Source organism: Danio aesculapii, chromosome 21 (genome assembly GCF_903798145.1).
Source record: "Danio aesculapii chromosome 21, fDanAes4.1, whole genome shotgun sequence".
NCBI classification, from domain to species: Eukaryota; Metazoa; Chordata; class Actinopteri; order Cypriniformes; family Danionidae; genus Danio; species Danio aesculapii.
In genome coordinates this window covers 38,781,489-38,803,378 of record NC_079455.1, presented here as the reverse complement: position 1 = coordinate 38,803,378, position 21,890 = coordinate 38,781,489, and the positions used below count along the sequence as shown (strand labels likewise).

Here is a 21,890-nt window from a genome sequence, read left to right as displayed (position 1 = left end):
GCGTTGGCCATTCCAGAGCAAAACAAATGGTCCGATTTGATTAAAGATCACTATTACAAATATTTTACTTAGTAAATTGACTAATATGGATCAGTTGTTTACCTTAACACTGTCCCAGCTACACACGACGTGACAAGATTTTAGTGTCAAGTCATTTGTCTGTCTGCACCAAACATGATGCGGCATGACAGAAACATTTAAATACCAGTTATTTATTTAATTATCAGCCACTTCACCTCTGATGACATGGTAAGAGTTACAGTTGAAGTCAGAATTATTACACCCCCTGTTTATTTTTTCCTCAATTTCTGTTCAATGGAGAGCAGATTTTTATCAACACATTTCTAAACATAATAGTTTTAATAACTCATTTCTAATAACTGATTTATTTTATCTTTGCAATGATGACAGTAAATAACATTTGACTAGATATTTTCAAGACACTTTTATACAGCTTAAAGTGACATTTAAACTGTCAACTGCTTTTATTCTAGCCGAAATAAAACAAATAAGACTTTATCCAGAAGAAAGAATATTATCAGGCATACTGTGAAAATTTCCTTGCTCTGTTAAACATCATTTGGGAAAAATTTAAAAAATTAAAAAAAAATAAAAGTCAAATGGGGGACTAATAATTCTGACTTCAACTGTATAATCTAATGTATACATATTAAACCTCTTTAACATTATTAAAAGTACATGAGCTGTGTGACTGATGTTGCTTTGCACTGTCACAGTTCTGACTTTCATTTTCAAAACTGTTTGTTAGTTATTTAATTTGTCAAGATCTGAGGTGCACTACTGCTGCTTTCAGTAGTATGGCAATAAATGTTAGGTAAAATGGTGTTTAAACTCACATTAATAAAGCACATTATCAGTACCTGAGGTAATTATTGTCAAAGCAGTAAATGCTGTTGATTTGACATCATGGAAACAGAAAAATGTTTCTAAAATAGACATTTTACACGTGGTTGTTGTAGATGGTTATGACAAACTTGATTTAACATGAAAAAGACACATTTTAATTGCGTGTTCCAGCACTGTGTGTAGTTATTACATGGTGTAAGACTAGTAAAAATAAGGATTGCAAACTTAGATTTCATGTGGACTTTAAATAGATCATATATTTGTTCATTTGCTTGCATGAAAGATGACTGATGAATCCAGCCGCACTTCTGTTGCTGTACGTCTGAGGAAATCAGCTTGAAGTGACTGAAATTGATCAACACATGACTGTGCTTCTGCTCTAAATGCTGCTGAGGTCCAAAAACTCTTCATTAAAAAAGGGAGAACTGCACTTTTACATTTAATATTAATGATAAGCTTATTTGCAATGATTGAACAATAAAATGTATATGCTAATGATAATAATATTGTTATTACTGTTACTATATAGCATCATCTCTTCATAACAGATGCTTTTAATGTACTCAATGGTCTAATTATTATGATTATTAATAATAAAATTATATGACATTTTAAAGCACTTTTAGGTTTATCTGTTGGTCAGATAATTTTTTATTCATCAAAATATAAAAAATAAAATAAATGTATATATATATATATATTTATATAGATAGATAGATAGATAGATAGATAGATAGATAGATAGATAGATAGATAGATAGATAGATAGATAGATAACCTTTTTATATTTTTATATACAATATAAACAATTACGTTATTATTATCTATAATAAATACAAATATAATAAGTTTCTCACCAAAGAATATTTCAGTTACAAACAATGATATTGTTGTTGTTATTATAATTATATTATGCCTTTTTTTGGCCCAAAAATTATTGAACATTATCCTCGACTATTCATTTAAAACAGGCAGAATTACACTTGCATTTAATATTAATGATACACTTATTTAAAATGATTGAACAATAAAACTCTTATTTCACCTTAATGATGTTAATAATATTAATAAAATGTATATGCTAATGATAATATTATTGTTATTACTGTTACTATATAGCCTCATCTCATCTCTTCATAACAGATGCTTTTTATGTATTTAATGGTCGAATATTATGATTAATAATAATATTAGTTTTATATGACATTTTAAAGCACTTTTAGGTTTATCTGTTGGTCAGATCATTTTTATTCAGCAAAAAAAAAATTGAATCCTTTTTTAAACAAATTATGTAATTTTCTATAACAATTCATTACACTTAAAATTAAATTTGCTCACCAAAATAATTTCATTAAATTTAAATAAAATGATGTTGTAATTATTATAACTAGAATATGCCTTGTTTTGGCCCAAAAATGATTGAAAATTATCCTCAACTATTCATTCAAAACATTTAATATTAATGATAAACTTATATGAAATGATTGAACAACAAAACTATTTCTCCATAATGATGTCAATAATATTAATGAAATGTATATGTTAATGACAATAATATTGTTATTATTACTGTTTTTATACAGCCCTATTCATGTATATTTATTTAGCCATTTTTATTTTAGTAGTAATAGTAAAATGATCATTAGTATTGTTATTATATAGCCATAATACTATTAATCATAAACTTATTTAAATTTATTGAACAAAAAATAGCCATAATAATAATAATACAATTATTAAAAAAAACATAATAATAATATATGAATATTGATACCATTACTCTAGTATATAGCCATAATGATATACCCAAATTTTTACAGCCCTAGAAACACATCACCATAGTATATTTATTTACTTTTTTAAATATGTGTATCAGAAACAAAAAATGCTACCCTTTTTCTCCCCCACATAACCCCCAGTGTTTTTATTTAACCTAATGCGTGTAGAGTTTTAAGTTATTAGCAATATGCAAACACAAAATTGAACCTCTTTACAAGATTATTTTGATTATTTTTAAACTGCTACCAATGAAAAGATGCTCAATTTAGTCACTTTGGGGATTTAGTTGATCTGCTGGATGTTCACTAGTGTTTGGACAGAGCCTGTGTGTGTGTGTGTGTGTGTCAGTCACTTCACTGGGCTTCAGGGGTCAGTCTGTTGCCATGCAGCTGTGCTGGTGAGGTAATGTGCTCATGGTGGGTTTTTGCATGAATGCATGAAGGGTCAATGCAAAAGAGTGTGGTCAATGCATGAGAGGAGCTCCTGATCGTAAGTATATATATGTGTGTGTGTTTGTGTGTGTGTGTGTGTGTGTGTGCATGGAGCATGTGCTCGTTTTCAGTCAGTCACGTGTGTGTGTTTGTGGATGGTCGGCAATGGAGTTTTCTTCTAAACATGGGTTGGTATATTCAAGAATGAAAACAAAGCATTTGCATATTTTCTGTAATGCAAATGTTGCATCACACCACAAAGAGTGAATCTGCATATTAACGAGTTCAGCTCATTTCAATAGATTAGTGAGATTTTTCACTGGAGTCTCTGACAAAATGAGCTTATCGTCCACCTTTGAATGACGAAATTCATTTGGATGTTTCATACATGCAGAGAGAGCAGATCTGAACTGGCAAAAGGGTTTTAACCACATAAAAAGCTATTTATTTTGCAAAGATACATTCAAATTGATCAAAAGTGAGAGTTAAAGACATTTGGAGGTTACAAAAGTGTTCAATTATATATAGTTGAGGGCAAAATTAATAGCCCTCCTATGCAATATTAATGGTTCAAGTGATTTAAGTATTTAATGGATTAAGGAAAAAAGTTCACAGTATATGCGATAATATTTGTTCGTCTAGAGAAAGTCTTGTTTTGATTGGGCTAGAATAAAAGCGAATAAACGCATTTTTAGGTCAATATGATTATTAGCCGTCTTAAGCAACATTTTTGTTTTTGATTATCTATAGAACAAACCACTGTTATACAATCACTTGCCTAATTACAGTTTAGGCTTTCAATGTCACCAGGCTTAATACTAGTGTCCTGAAAAATATCTAGTCAAATATTAATGTCATCATGGCAAAGAGAAAATAAATCAGTTATTAGAAATGAGTTATTAAAACTATTATGCTCAGAAATATGTTGACAAAAAAAATCTCCCCGTTAAGCAGAAATTAAGGAAAACAGAAATAATTGTATAAATAATTTCAATTCAATTATAATTTGTATAAGATACACCTACTTGAGAAGCAAAGCTGTAATGGTGGAATATATATATGGGTCAAAGACAAGACGTCACATTTTGATGTTAAACCAAATATCCCAAACTGATTTTATAACATAAAATGCATCCAAAATGTCTCTCATCATATAGAATCACAAGAAACTTTTAGGAAAATAACTTCAAATTATGGGTTAAATATTAATGTTTAAAGTAAGTACGTATATATATATATATATATATATATATATATATATATATATATATATATATGTATATATATATATGTATATATATATATATATATATATATATATATATATATATATATATATATATATATATATATATATATATATATATATATAAAGATTAATCAACATACTCCAAGCTGATCTTATTAAATTACGCGAAAAAAAGAAAAGAAAAAAGTATTTTTGTCAAAAGTGTAAAAACTATAGTGGTCTGAAGGATTAAGGAAAAGCGTAAAGATTTAAAATGACAATTAATTCATATTTTGAGCCTGTGATCTCTAAATAAAGTCATTTAAAATGTATTTTTAATAGAATTTTTTGAATATATCTTGTTCTAAACATAGACCTTTTTCATAAAACGCTAAATTACCCATAATGCTGTGTGTATGCGAAAGGAGGATACTTTGAATATCCGGTCAGCAGCTTGATGCGTATAAAGAGTCACCTTTACACAGCAGAAAATGATCATTTTAATCTATTTTACTTGCTTTTAACGTCTTTGAACGAATCCTGCTGCTGATCAGCGCCATCTGCTGGACTGATTATTTTTAAAAAATCTGATCTAATAGGAATCAAAACAACTACCGCAAGGCATTTTACCCTCATCGTCAGATGGCACCTTCTGCCATTCGAATAGAGCATAGTCATCGCTCAAGTGAACATTTTCTCTATTTTTCCCAAATATAACCAACCCAAACAAATGTAATTCACCAAAATGTGATACACACATGTACTGTCCCACTAACACATTGATTAGAAGTCTGGCACAAAGAGAAAATAAAGTGGCATTTTGGAATTACAGAAAAACACATACCACGGTAAATACTACACACAAAAACTAAACTAAATGAAACAAACAGCTACTGATAAGAATCAACATGCAAATCAGCCAGGCATCGCATCAGTAACGTACTTTTATTGGTCATTTTTGGAAATGGCTTACATACCTGTTAAATTTCATGCCAGTAATATGATTTGCTCTATAATGCTGGGATGTATTGGGTTTGATGTGTGTATTAAAGAGCAGCTGAGTACAGTCAAGGACTATAGAATACACAAGACGTGTCACTCGTATAGTTTTGAATAGGGGAAAGTGTAACAGTCAATATGGCGAATGAAGCCCCGCCTACTAGTACAGGAACCAATCATTAATCGCTATAGACTGACAGAGCAGCTCAGACCAGACGTGTGCTTTTACAACAGTTTAAGTGGTCAACAAACACACTGGTATATCAGCGAATACTGGCTTCACAGATGTAAGAAATATATCCACATAAAGCTTGACATCTGTCAACCCTTGACAACAAAAGTTTTCTGGTTTTGTAATCTCTATGAAACAAACGCGAGGTACAGTCCGTCCTGTCAAACGCACATTACATGACTGTAACTACTCAAATGCATACAAACTTGTAAACAAAGAGTCGCTGTCATATCTGGAGGAGATTCACCATCATTACTTCAGAGCAGCTCAATCAGATGATCATTATCCAGAGGATGATATTGTGTAGAACGGCCATAAATGAGGTTGGTGTCGTGATCTCGTTCATTTCGATTGCACATGTGCATTAGCTCGGGCAACCTGAAAATATGCTGATTCAGTTAACTTAAGAGTAAAACTTAAGAGACAGACGATGTTTAATTTTATTGGTGATTCCAAATATGTAATGTAATCGTAGCTTGGCTAACAGTTTTAGAGAATTCGATGTTTCCCCATTCAGACAGAATGCCCGAGCATACTGCCCGAGAGGCATTTCAAAGATGGCCGCCGAGTGAAATGACTTGCCTTACAGGGACTTTGGTACAGTATAACAGCTTGACAGGTCAGGAACACTGACATCAACTTATCTGACGGCAGACACTGAATTAGGAGAACTTAAAGCCGTTGTACTTCTGTCAGATGCGGTTCAACACACATCTTTCAAAATCAAAGTTGTGCATCACAAAAACACTCCATAAGCCGCTCAAAACACTATTGACACCCACTTTCAGATTGCAAACTATCAGTTGAGTGAACTGAACTTCAAAGCATCCCACTGGAAGAAACTAGCAGCTATGGCGCCCTCCATGCAGCAATGAAGAAAAAGGTCTATTCATAGCAATTTTTGCTACCTAAACATTGTTAACCTGAATGGCATTTTAATGGGTGTCTTTTGTAAATCATGCTTAATGTATGATAGACAAACAAACAAAACAAATTAAAGTTGTATTATTTATTCTATTGTCTAGCACTCAAATATCAGAAAGCAGGGTGTGTGTGTGATGTGTAGTTTTCAGCAGATGTGTGTGTAGTGTGTACAGCTGTTATGTGAAGTGCACTGCTGTGTGTTTGTGTTCAGCTCTCGTATGTGGACGCGGAGGGCAATGCCATCGGTGTGGTGCAGATGACGTTCCTGCGTTTGCTCAGTGCCACGGCTCGCCAGAACCTCACCTACAACTGCTACCAGTCTGTGGCCTGGCACGATCAGGACCAGGACTCTTACGATAAAGCCATCCGCTTCCTGGGCTCCAATGACGAGGAGATGTCTTACGATAATAACCCGTACATCAGAGCCGTAGTTGACGGCTGCGCGGTAAGACATTTAAAGATTTCACACCCTGGACTACAAAACCAGTCACTAGTGTCCGATTTTGGAAAATTTGAGATTTAAACGTTAACTAAAAGTTCAAGAAATACATTTTCCATTGATGTATACTTTGTTAGGATTGAACAATATTTGGAGGAAAAAAAAAAAATAATAAAAATCACCTTAAAAGTTGTCTGAATAGCAATGCATATGGACCCTTTCTGGGACTTATTTCTGGGTAAACTTAGAGTGCAGTGAATGGGAGAGTACAACAAATCATTATTTTACAATCCTGTTCGCTGAAATGAGGAAAAACTCCATGATGGTTTTATCAAGACTTTCAGAAAAAGGAAAATAAATATTGTGAGATTGATAACAGCAACCAGAAGAGAAAACAACGTCAAATTTACTGTCCTGCACTCAAACGCCTCACAAAAGTGATAATTTGTTTTTGTAATTTGATGCAAAGATGAAATAATACATACATAAATACATATAAATGTTCATATGTTTATTTTTATCTAAATATTAAAAGCTTTCGAGGATTTAAGACAGGAGTATCCAAACTCGGTCCTGGAGGGCCAGTGTCCTGCATAGTTTAGCTCTAACTTCCTTCAACACACCTGCCTGGAAGTTTCTAGTATACCTAGAAAGAGCTTGATTAGCTGGTTCAGAGGCATTTTATCACGGTTGGAACTAAAATATCCAGGACACCGGCCCTCCTTTGGGCACCCCTGATTTAAGATCATGATGACAATAAAAATTGATTAATTAAAAATTATTATTAATTAAAAAAAAAATTATATATATATATATATATATATATATATATATATATATGTATATGTATATATATATATATATATATATATATATATATATATATATATATATATATATATATATATATATATATATATATATATATATATATATATAGAGAGAGAGAGAGAGAGAGAGAGAGAGAGAGAGAGAGAGAGAGAGAGAGAGAGAGAGAGAGAGAGAGAGAGAGAGAGAGAGAGAGAGAGAGAGAGAGAGAGAGAGAGAGAGAGAGAGAGAGAGAGAGAGAGAGAGAGAGAGAGAGAGAGAGAGAGAGAGAGAGAGAGAGAGAGTATTTATGTATCTATACAGAACATGATCTTAACATTCAACTGATTTTTGCCATATAAAAGTGGATCATTTTGACCTGTATATTGTATTTTTGGCTATTTTCAAAAATATATCTGCAACATAAGAATGCCAAATAAAATAACTTTCTATTAATGGGACAATATTGGGCTGAGAAACAGCTATTTGAGAATTTGGGGTTCAAAAAATATTAAGAAAATCACCTTTACATTTTTCCAAATTAAGTTCTTGGTATTGTATCTTATTAACAAAAAAGTAGGTCCTGATAGTTTATGGTATTCAGGAGCTTTAATACTCTTTTAGCATAAAAGAAAAACATCATTTTGACTTGTACAGGCTACTGTTGTGTTGGCTAATCCTACAAATATACACATGTAAATCAAAACTTTAGGTTTTGTTGATGCCCAAAAATATACATATATAAACCTAAATAGTCATTTTGTAAACACACTCATTCTACCTCTGAGCTTCAGTAAAGATCTTTGTAAATCCATTTACCAATTTAAAATCTAAATACTTAAGATAATCTTTTATTTATTTATTTTTAGCCATTTATTGTGATCATTTTAAAGAAAAAGGGTAGAAATCTTTCATCAGCAGTGTAGTAAAGCAGGGGTGTCAAACTCAGTTCCCAGAGGGCTGCGGTCCTACACAGTTTAGTTCCAAGCCTGCTTTAACACACTTTAGGTTTGAAACAAGCCAGAAGGACTCAATTAGTTTGATCAGGTGTGTTTAATTAGGATTGGAACTAAACTGTGCAGAGATACGGCCCTCCAGGAACTGAGTTTGACACGTGTGTAGTAGAGCAATTCCATGCAAAGGTCAACCTTGCCATGAAAAAATAATAAAGTTTTTACCAAAATAGCAAAACCCTTTCTTTTTTGTGTAGGCTTGTATTTTACTGCAAAATACTCACAAATGTCAGCGTTTTCAATTCATTTACCAAAAGTCACACAAGTGCCAATTTCATATCCGTCACATCCATAATGAAGCTTTTTCCTCATAAATACAACAATGTACAATAAAATTAAATCAATCATTTTGTTCTATAGTGAGCTGACTCTGATCCTGAGCTAGTATGTTGTACACTGTAAAATTGCTAAACTATTTGGTCACATCCATAACGCATGTTTGTTGTTCTCATTTAAAATAGAAAAAATGTTTACAGATTCATATTTTTCTGACTCTATAACTCTGGTTTGTTTTTATTTTTTTAAATATAAACCAATGTTTTAATATAATGTTGACATACTTTATGTGACTTTATGTTTTGAGTTTTTACTGCCTATGTAACATCCATAATCCTGGAATTGCTCAGTAATATTTATTCTCTTCTCCTCCACAGTTGAAAAAGGGCTATGAAAAGACTATTCTTGAGATCAACACACCGAAAGTGGAGCAGGTACCGTTTGTTGACATTATGTTCAACGATTTCGGCGGAGCGACGCAGAAGTTCGGCTTCGAGGTCGGACCGGCCTGCTTCATCGGTTAAGACTGCTCAAAAACAAAACATATTCATCTTCTCCAAACCAAAACAAAACACAAGAAAGAAATAGGACGACTTATTTGTAAAGTTTTTGTGTTTCCAAACAAACCCAACCCACACCAAAGTAAGAAATTTGAAGAAAGAGCGGATGTCTAAAACAATGGGTTCGTAAAGCAACCTTTTTAACCTCAGTGTACCCTCTGCATCACATGCAAGTTTTGAAACTGGATGAGGTCGTCGCTCGTGTCTCTCCAAGCCCCGCCCACTTTACTCTTCACCCCTCCCACAGGCTGTATAGACAGATTAGATCCCTCTTGGATTTGTAGCTCAACGCGTGTCTGGTTCTCACATCGAGAAAGCCTTTCAGTTGGTTTGTTTGCTTGGGTTTACGTTGTTCCTTTTTCCACTTTAAGCTTTGTGCATACTTGTCTTCCGTTCCCTGGAATGGTGATTATATATATAAATATATATAAATATTTTTTTCTATGTTTGTAAGTACTTTCTGTATATTTTTTTTCTTTGGTGAAATGTTTTTTTTTCTGGCTTCAAAACATGCATGTGAACCCATTGAGCGATAAGGACAGAGCTTCCGGTTATTGGAATAAACAAAAAAGAAATAAAATTCCCTCAAAAAATAAAAGAACTTTCTGTGAATCTGAGGAAAAGAAAATAAGGTGCAGCAACAACCAAATGCTTAGCAGATTGCAGATAAGCCAATGTCTTTTTGTAACAAGATGACAATAAAAGTAGGAATCAGCCGTAACGCGAACGTTCATTTGCTAGCTGTCATGTTGCAGCGGCTGGACTGACGTTGATGAATCAGTGTTTCCCTGTATCAGAAGAGCACACAGAGGAAACACGACATCCCCAAACTAGGTGCTATTTCCTTCTGTCTGTGGTGCTACAAATATATACCTTTTTTTTCCTGAAATTGTTTGTTGTAATTAAATACAGCTCTGCGGTGATGCAAAAGCGGCTCTTCTGTCAAAAAAAAAAAAGTCTTAGCTTATGCATGCCATAAAATCATATTCACTTATAGATGAGAACAGCTTGTGTTTTTCTTCCTCTTTGACTATGTCCTGCTAATTTATGTTCTTCCCAGACTTTACATTACAATGTTCATATCACACTCTATTGCGTACTTTATTTGAAGTGGTTAAACAGAGCACAATTTCTGTTAATGCTGTGGTGATTTTCACGTAACAGTGATGGCTGATTTCGACGCACTGCTTCATGAAGCTTCGAAACCTTTACCTTTCCATTCGGTGGTTTGAAGCACATTGGTCATGTCATTTCAATAAACGCGGCTTCATTAGGTCATTACTGTTTCAAAATGTTTAGAAAACTCAATGGTTTTTAGTTTGGGGCGATCTGTGTAACAACATAAAATCCACAAGAATCATGCTGGTTCACTTAGCTCGCCCTCAAATTGCGAATCATTGAACAGGTTTCATTGGTTTCACCTGAGCTCAGATCAGTTTTACATGTTTGAAATGAGGCTTTCGAATGAAAACAAGTAACATTAGTTCATAGTTTAGCACAAATAATGGAACAAACAATATAGAGCTTGAAAAAAAACTATATTCAGGCATTTAATATTTAATCATATTAGCATTTGATTGGTTGTACTTTTAATTTGACTACAAAACCAGTCAAAAATGTCAATTTTTGGAAATTTTGAGATTTATACGTTAACTAAAAGTTCAAGAACTAACTTTTCATTGATTTATACTTTGGCTGGGTCAAAAAAAAAAAAATCCAAACTCTGTCCCAATTAAGTCTTTAGCAATGCATATGGACCCTTTTCACATTTCTGGGATTCTTAGCAGTGGAAGTCGCCATAGTTGGGTAAACTTAAAACGCAGTAAATAGGAGAGAACAACAAGTCATTTTACAATCCTATATGCTGAAATAATAAAAGAAAAACTCCACGATGGTGTTATCAAGACTTTCAGAACAAAGAAAGAAAAAAATAGATAACAGCAGCCAGAAGAAAGAACAACGTCAAATTTACTGTCCTACACTCAAATGCCTCACATAAACGGTAATTTGATGCAAAGATTAAATAATACATACATAAATGCATACAGTATAAATGTTCATATGTTTTTGTTTTTTTATCTAAACATTAAAAACCTTCGATGATTTAAGATGCTGATGACAATGAAAAATGACTTGTGAAAAGGGTCTTTTACTAATTGAATTCACAGTATATTTATATCTTTACAGGACATAATCTTAATATTAACAGGTTTCATTGATTTCACCTGATCTCAGATCAGTTACTTTACATGTTTGTAATGAGGCTTTAGAATGAAAATGATTATTAGTTTATTAGTATATTAGTTTAGCACAAACAAATGGAACAAACAATATAGAGCTTGAAAAATAAAAAAGCATAATATTCAGGCATGTAATATTGAATTATGTTAGCATTTGATTGGTTATACTTTCAATTTGACGTGTTTAAATGAGCCAATTCATCTATATTTGGATGAGCAGGTGCTGTTTTAAACGTTTAAAACCAGTGAATCATTTTGCAAAGCAACTGGTTCAAAAGTTCAGAAGCTTTGTAAAGCTTCGTTTCTCCCATCACTAGCGTAACATGGATCTGTAATGTAAAGCGTTACACTAGTCAAGCTGTGTTTTAACATACTAAAACTTTTACCATTTCAAACCGCTCTGCAGAATTAGCTCGAGACCTTTTCATTTGATCTTTTTTAAGAGGTATGTGTGATGGCATCTGAACCAAAACGCTTAAAAGCAATGAATAGTTAACTCGAGCATCTTCCGACCAAAGAGATTTCTCTTAATCCAAGAGACTTGAAGATCAAGGATCAGATGGTCTTGTGTGATTATTCACTAGAAACTTGGCTAGCATTTCTTCCTTCACCTGTCAGGATTGTTTGTCGTTGACTGGAGCCATCTTGTTGCCACTAAATGTTTTCCCCTGCACTCTTTTGTTCCGCTTTTGACCACTACATCTGCTATTGCACAATCTTGAGCTCCACTTTTGAAATTAAAGATGACTTGAACTGATTCAACATGGAATTATGCAGTTGACGCAATTTTATGATCGTACGCTACGAATTTCAACCGATTCTTCTGTATATTTTAAAACCAGCAGTGATGCTGCCAATAAAGTTGATTCTGTTTTGTTTTTTCGTCTTTGTAATGTTTGTTTGTTATTTTGCGCTCGTGTCGAACCTGTGTACAAGCAGATAGAAGAGATTTGTGTCAATAAATTGGAGTTTACTGTGTCCACCCACCCTTGTATGTCTTTTGAAGCATTAAAACTTTCCTGTATGCATGAAATTGTTAAGCTTTCTCTTGATGTTTCTTCCCACAGCCACATTCTTTTTGATTGTTTTTGTCTTTTTAATCGGCGCTATGAAACGTCCTCGCAGTGCTCGGATGAAAACAGGCCTGTCCTTCATTGTGAAATGGAGAGAGCGAGCGATGTCTGTTGTAACTCTCTACCAAAGCCCATGTTCCTTTGTAGTATATTTATTGTATTATTTAAAAATAATAAATGTTAATTGATACCAGTAGTGTTCTTGATATCTGATAAACATATATTTGATCACTGTGATATGAGGAGACGCATGGAATTAGGTTAAACCATATCATCTGGAGGCAAGCCTGAATTAGCGATCAGATGCAGGTTTAAAATAAGAGAAAAGAGAAGTAGATTGAGCTGGAATGATTGTTGAATGGTGAGTATTTTCACATAAACATTATGATTTGCTTTTGTTGGATAAGACAACTTCAATATTCCATGTGTAGTTTTACATTATGACAGGTTTAATGAGTTTTGGATACTGTAGTGGTCAAAGTCTTTTTGAGAATTACAACAATAAAAGTGGGTGTCATGGTGAATTGGGTGAGCTAAACTTTCTGTAGTGTGTGTGAATGAGTGTATGGATGTTTCCCAGTGATTGCAGCTAGAAGGGCATCAGCTGCGTAAAAAATATATGCTGGATAAGTTGGCGGTTCATTCCGCTGTGGTGGCCCCTGACTAATAAAGGGACTGAGCCAAAAAGAAAATGTATGCATGTACAACAATTTAAGTGTAATATAGCTTTAATTGTTTTTACACCGATTAGAACGTGTCCTGCTTTTATTTGTGTTGAGCAAAACATTGACAATGATTTTTACAATGTTTCATAGAGAATGTCATTGAATGCAACTATAATTAATATTTTTTTTTAAAGTATGGTATTTTTTGAACAACCAATCATTCAAAGTCACATTGAACTCAATAACTGCACACAGTTAATCCTTTCAACCTCATAGACCTTCAGTTTATATTAAGACCTGAGGGGTATTGCAGGAAAGTAAGATACGGGATTAAGCTGGGATTTTGATGCTATCCTGGCTGAATTTAGCCTTGACTCAGTTGCATAAAAGTAAATAAAGCTAAAGCTAAATTAAGTTACTATGGAGATCTATTCTTTGCAGATTCTATTCTATAAGTTAGTGTCGTTGTCAATGCTGCTAGAAATGAATGTGTTTTACAGTCACTTCATGCACATCAATAAGCATGTTTAATTTCATTAGCAATCATTATATATAAATATTATATATTCATTTCAGATTTATCAGATTATAGATGTGTGTATATATACATACATACATACATACATACATACATACATACATACACACCAGCCTGATCTTACGAGAAAACGCAAGTATTTTACGTTTTGCCAATTTAGTGGCTAATTCAGTCGTACGAAATTGTACGATTTTAAAAAGGAGGTGTGGCACCTAACCCCACCCCTAAACCCAACCGTCATTAGGGGGTGAGCAAATCGTATGAAAATGTACGAATTAGATCATACGAATTCATACAAATTAGCCACCAAATCAAAAAGTTACGAATTGCCGTGAGATTGTGTTGCATATACCCATAATCTGATAAATCAAAATAAATCTGAAATGAATATATATATATATATATATATAAAGAAAGAGAAAAAAAAATAGATGAATGATTAGAGAAAAAATACATATAAAGTGTTCAGCATAAATGAGTACAGCCCCTTTATAAAAATATTTTTATCCATTTCACAATGAATATAGACAATAATGTTTGGTGCATTTACACAAAACAGTTTTATTTAACGATTATATTTATTAAAATAAGACTTTGTCCATCTAACATTTTCAGGTGTAGAAAGGTAGAATACATTTAAATTCAAATGAGATATTGCAAAAAAAATAAATAAATTACAAAAAATTGTCAATTTTTTTTATATTTTTATGTTATTAATACATAATTATATATTTTTTTGATGAAATGATCATATATTAAATAGACTTAATCAAATGAAATGGATTTATATATATATATATATATATATATATATATATATATATATATATATATATATATATATATATATATATATATATATATATATATATATATATATATATATATATATATATATATATATACACACACACAAATGATCTTATAGTATAGATGAAGATCAAATAAACTTGATAAAATCAAGTAAACAGATAGCAATATAGATCTGCAATATTGGGTTAGTGTTTGATTTAATTTTCATGATATATTCATTAGTAACATGAATGTCCACTGGTCACATTTAAGACAAAGTGAACAATTCAACTTATGTTGGAAAATGTTGGAAGCTCCAGGCATAACATATTCCTAAAGCTTATTTAATTGATATGGTACTTTAATAAGATTTGTATATTGATTATGAAATGTAAATGGACGAAAATTCTGCTATAGCTAGCCCAGCTTTCAGACCATTAAAGGTAATGTTAAAAGAAAGCCAAATACAGATCCTCCCTCATCAGAGAACTGGTAGAAAGTAGACAATAGAAACATGTGACTGGAAAAGCACTCCAGGTGTGACTGGGAATGTCTTATTTGTCCACCTGTGATTGGATTAATGAAATCGCATCTTAATATTAGCAGGTATAAACAGCACACACATGCTCTCTCTCTCCGTCTGTCAGCCTGTCACAGCTGATTCAGTGGAGGGACTAGAAAATCTAACATGTAAAAACTGACATGTTGTGTGGTCCTTCACCTCCACGTGGTGCATTAAAATCCTTTAACGCACAGCAAGCCATTGACCTTACTTGACCAACATGACACAAGCAATTGATAATATAGGAAACATCAGAGAATTGCACATTATCATTTGCATGGATGTACAAATCATTTTCAAATTGTTCAAAGGAATGAAAAACAGCTTATTTGATGTGCACGAGTGACAATAATGTGAAGATTGAACTGGTAGTTTTAAGAATTTCAACTCCGATCTGAAAAATGGTCCAAAGTGACTGAGAAAAGCAAAGTAACGATCAAGTATCTATGAAGATGTTTTGTAAAATTCCAACTCTAAATATATCAAAATTCAATATTTGATCAGTAACATGCTTTGCTAAGAGCTTATTTTCACAGCTTTAAAGTGATTTGCTCAGTATTTAGATTTTTTTAAACCTCAGATTACAGAATTTTTAAAATAGTTGTACTTCAGCCAAATATTGTCTTTTCTTCACAAGGTAAACAGCGCTGGAAAACAGATTTATTCAAATTTCAGATAACGCACAAATCTTAATGACCAAAAATTGACACTTCTGACTGGTTTTGTGGTCCAGTGTCACATCTATTTTATAACATAATATGTACATTTTAATTTAGAATTATGTATTTTTGGGCTTTCCCCCCCAAAAAATCTATATCTATATTAACACCTTTACTAGCAATATAAAAATAACATAAATCTAACAAAGCATAGACAGGTGTGTTCTAAATGGCAGTGAAAATGGTGACCAAGTCAAAGGTTGCGTCTGAAATCACCACTTACTCAGTAGGTACTGCATTTAAATGTACTTCTCGACCGTTAGAAAAGTATGTTCTATACAGTGTGAATGAGAGTGGTATGATTGGAACTAGGACATACTACATCCACGATTTTGTCATGATCAAGTGACCTACGCACGACAGTTGCGTCGCTTCACTCCAATTCATGAATTCTCTCAATGTGCATCATGGCATAGCGTAGGGTGCAACAGTTGCGCACTTCAGAATTTTGCCGTAAGTATTAAGTCATCTGGGTACTTCTAGCATACTGTTTTTCGAATTCTGTGAATTCGGCAATACTACTTGGCTTGCATACTGATTTTAGCGTATTATATAGTATGGAAGTATGCAATTTCAGACACAGCCAATGTCCTCTCAAGTAAAGTAATTTCACTCGGCAGCCATCTTTGAAAAGCCTCTCGGGCAGTATGCTCAGGCATTCTGGAAGCATCAAATTTCTACAAGACTGCTTGCCAAGCTCACAATTAAATTTCATATTAGGAATCACCAATGAAATAAACTACAACTCTCTCTTCAGTTTCTAAACGTTCGAATCAACCAAAATCTGCAGAAACTCACATCTAGTCCAAGCCCCTCCTCCAGCGAATCCTCAATGATCAATTCTATAATGATCGATGATTGGCTCCTGCACTAGAAGGTGGGGCTTCATTCAAATTCTATATTGACCTTTATACTTTTCCCATTAAAAACTATACAAGTGACAATACAGGTGACATCTTCCAACCAAAACAAAGCATGTTTTATCTTATGAAAGGGTTTCTCGCTTGCCCAATATTAAATATGAATCGTAACTCAAGATCTTTCTCTATAACTGGAGGTAATAGAGTGCAGACAGACCGCAGTGTTAACCCAGAGCTCAATGACTGGAGTGTTTTTCCTCAAGAGCCTGGTGTCACTGGCCTAGATCCATCTCAAACAGGCCGACTGCAGGACCAGAGCTAGTGCAGAGTATTAGCATATCCAGCACATCAGCTGAGAAAGACCACAATCACACAGATCCAACCCAGACAAGCACTTCGCAACACAACTGCATCTAATCGCTCTCATTCCTGACAAATCATGTTTATCCACTTTTTATCCTTGATGAAAATGGAAACATCATTGTAAACTGGGTTTCCATCCTAATGTGAAACAAATCTTTTCGACGTTTCCTGGAAAATAAACTCGCAAAATGCGAATTATGCCAAAAAAAAAAAAAAAAAAAAAAAGTGCAAATGTGAATTATGCAGAGTTCAGACTGCATGATTTTAGTCCCGATTTTGATTCACAGACAGGTTTTGAGAAATCAGAGACAAATGCCTGAAATCACAAGCAAATCGGTGCTCAATCACGCGAGTAACAATCACAAAGTATGAACTATCAAAGACCAGATCTGAGAGATTGATGATTCGCCGACGCCCGTGGGATGATTGGCTTGCTAAATATCTGGAGCTGTCATCGATTTAAATCATGTTGTGTGAAATGTGTTCTGATTGAAAATAACATCTGCGATCACCTACAGCCAATGAGAGAGCGGCATCCACTAGTATGGGTATCTGCAGGCCAGCAGGAGATTGGGTGGAGAAGTTAAAAGCGATTCTTTTCAGTCTATTTGTTTCCAAGAAATGGAGAAAAACTAGTGGAAATTGGCAGGAGCATCTGTTTCATCTGAGCAATATCACAACCGCCTTGAAAAAGAAAAAAAGTTAAAGAGAAATCGCTCTTCCCTTTCAAAACCCTGGCGAGCAAAATAAGCACATTTCCTACCCCACTAAGTGAAGTTTCATAAACTAATTTCGAGAGGAGGACGTGATATGATTGAGCACAACTGGCTGCTCATCTGCAATCAATAATCCAATCAGAGTGATCCTAGTTTACAATAAATTGATCGTTTTCTCCCTACTGCTCTATCCTCGTTTGGAAGAATCCCCCCTTCCACCCCATTTATTTTCCTCCCTGTTCTCTCTCGAGACCTACCTGATGTCGGATCTCCAGATATGCTTATTTGACTGGGCGGGAGCCATGGGCTCAAATATCTCCGAGCTCAGGGTTCTCTCCCGGGACAGCATGCCAAACCTAAACGCTAGGCATATCTAAGTGGAAACTCTTGAAAGGCTTTTTGTCATTATGTAGTCATTAACAAAAGATATACTTCGGGACATCACATCGTTTTTATGTGACTTCTCGCATGTGCTTGGCTGTGAGATGTAGTTTGTCAACCGAGACAAAAATCGGTGATTCTTCCTATTGTAAAATCCTGCAGTGTGGAACTCCGTCCTGAACCACCTTGCAGTGTAAACACAGCATCGACGAAATGCTACCCTAGATAGTCATTAGGGTTGGGCGATGTCGGCATCGTATGATGTCTAATGTGAAACATCGCGATGGACAATAGTATCGTCGCCATAGCCAGCGGTGAATTAATTATTTATGAATAATTAATTCATAACGAAATTAATTATTTGTAGCCTATCGTTTCAACTACTGGACCCGCATGGTCTTTGTTTTGACCCGCATGGTCTTTGTTTTACCAACACTAAACCAAATCATAAATAAATAAAGATAAGTTACACACAAATTACCATCTGTCAATAACTTTTTCCGCAGGACTCTGGCATGCATAGGCAGTGTGATCTGTGTCATTACAACGGCGTCGACAAACTTGGTTGGTAAAAAAGGTGCACAACAAACAGAAACCAACCAATAGTCTCTGTGGTTTTCACAAAAATTACTGAGCAAAAGCGGGAAAGTGAAAGATTGAAGCAATATACTGATGCTGTGACACGTTACCGGATATTCAAAAGACCGAAGAGTTGTTAAATAGAGACAAGATTCATTAAATATCATGTTTACAACCATGGTGAGACATGATCCAGCGGTACATCCTTGATAAACTGTCCGATGTGCACTGCTCTCTGGTGTTTTGTGCTCAAAGCACCCGCTGACTCCCTGGAACTCAGACGTGCGTGTATGCTTCAGCGCATGCCTGTGTGTGTGGTCACGTGATGTGTGTTTTCAGCGTAGTGTAGTGTATAGTGTGGTATAGTGCTTTTCAGAAATGCTAGGTGAAACCACAGTGTCAACATGGATCAGTTTTGTTCTAAAATGCCATTTTAAAACAAAGATGTATTAGTGTAAACATGGCCTGTATTTTTGCGAGTGGGTTGCTGCTGCGACGGGAGCAGAGGATCACAATGCCGGCTCAGCATCGTGATGTCTATCAGCGATGGATGATGGCATCATCTATCGACCCAACCCTAATAGTAATGCAGTGTGAAAACATCTAACGCGAATACTTTGAAAATCATGCAGTCTGAACTCTGCATTAGGTGAATTTCTATCAAGTTGCTGACATCAAGCATGTTTTTTTTTGGAAAAATAGGGGAATTTTAGAAGAAAATCGGCATTTCCATTACTCGTTTCTCATGTGATACCTTAAAACGCAAATAATAATGTAAAGGAAAAAAGCATTCAAGACAAACCGACGAGAGACAAAGCACACTGACCAGATTATAGAGAAAGGAAATCTGCGTCATGGCGAGTTGCGTTCTGCCATGTTTTCTGACACGCTCAGAAATGCACAATTCAATACCAGTTTATTTGCTTTTCACAATAATCATCATCATTCCCAGAGCAGCTTTACAAAATGTGCACAATATTTCATTGCAATCAAAATCAGAAAGTGTTAAAGTGCTGTGTATAGGATGGATAGTACAGCGGTCAAGCTTAAACCAGCAGCCATGTGTCAAAACCAATGCTAGAAAAGACAAAAATAATCTCACGCAAGTCACAAATAGGTTTCTCCTCCCATTCGTTTGTCTTTTCTTTTTCAATCCTTTAAAACATTTGATGTGTTTTATTCAGTTTTTAATGTTTTTTATTCCTAGCTGTTTTATTTCTTATACGTGTTTCTTTTATCCTTGATTATGCAAAGCACAAATTTCCATTGTGTTTGAAATGTGCTATAGAAATAAACTTGCCTTGCTTTCCCCTTTCAATCAAGATGAGCTTTTAAGTCTACGTTTTTAATCTAGTATGTACAATCTGGTCATGTCTATTTCAAAATGGTAGTTCTGCATTTCATTTACTAATGGATTTCATTACCTCACAGAATTGTTACATCCATCCACTCCAAGACATAGATGGAGTTGGTCTTGGTTTTCTTCCTTTGCTCCTGTCCTTTGGAATTATCTGTCTCTTGAACTCTGAAAAATTCAGACATATGAACATTTTAAGTTCATTTGTAGATGATAAAAAACCTTGCTTTTGCTGGATGTTGTATTATTTTAATTAGTTGCATCTATGGCGGCACGATTCTGGCTGAATTGAGAATCACAATTTCTTTGCTTAAAATCAAGATCATGATTTTCTCACGATTCTGTAGACATAAATTAAAGGCTAATATGAGTAGGCTATTTTTATTGTTAGTTCTCAAACATATGATAAAACAACAATAATAATATTAGGCCTATGTGTAGGTCTACTTTTGGTTAAAAAGCTACATTTTGTATAGACTTGGAATGGTGGACTTGAACAGACTTTAAACATGTCCTGGTCATTAATGCACAGTAAAGAGATTACATCAGAATATAGCTATTCATAATTCTGAAGTTGAATTATTATGTCTGTGACCCATGCTGGCAATCTGTTATTGACAACATTATTAGACAATTTTTCTCACATGTAAAATAAGACATTTGTCATTATCAGATTCCCTCTTGCATCATATTCAACCATATATAGGCTAGAGTAGTTATACTGACACTGTTAAACATTTACTCTACGAAAGAAAAAACATATTTAAATTATATGCACACTTTCGGTTTCACTTTCACTGCCGAGTGCGCTCATGTCATGGCTCTGTCACTCTGAGGAAAAAACACATGCAAATCATACTTCCCACGCGATCCCAAACGTTCGCTCTGTGCAACAAACTGAACGTTATTTACAACTTTAATATTCACTGCCTATGCAGGTTCTGTTCACTAAAGCAGGGGCGCCTGCAGGATTTGATTCCAAGGTACGCACAAATCTAGCACCGCCCCGCCCCCTTCCCCCAATCATGTCAAGAAACGCTGATGCTTACTGTCAAAGGCTACTTTAAGGGCATTCCTTACGACATGCTTTGTTTAATTTAATTTTAATATTTTGTTGAAATCTAAATGTAATAACAGCACATCAGCACCAAGGAAAAATGAGACGCTCAAGACGTAATCCTTAAAATTATCACATCCTAAAAAAATTGCAAATGACAAAAGATTGTGATACAATACAATTATAGAAGCAGTAATTAAATCCTTACTCTCCACTCTCCACAGTTGAGTAGTGGCAGGGCTCAAACAAAAATATAATTTGTATATTTTTCATGGAAAAAAAAAAACTTTTAAAACGAATTTCGTATATAGTTTGTCTCTTTGTTTAATTATATTTTTCTTGGTCGTTATCTTCTAGATATAATAGCCTTGAATGGTAGCCGTTCTTGACAGCAGCAGCTGGATCTGATCTGTCTGATGAAAGAGACAGTTTC

The 21,890-nt window shown here is 34.1% G+C and overlaps 1 protein-coding gene across 1 annotated transcript in view; it reads left to right on the top strand.

Annotated features, from left to right (window-relative positions):
• col5a1 (procollagen, type V, alpha 1) overlaps positions 1 to 13,061 on the top strand; it is a 184,018-nt gene extending 170,957 nt beyond the window's left edge. Inside the window, 2 exon segments of the mRNA XM_056445871.1 lie at positions 6,647 to 6,905; positions 9,373 to 13,061. Coding sequence (XP_056301846.1) covers positions 6,647 to 6,905; positions 9,373 to 9,519 — 406 coding nt within the window. The 3' untranslated portion in view covers positions 9,520 to 13,061.
• Positions 13,062 to 21,890: the final 8,829 nt, after the last annotated feature.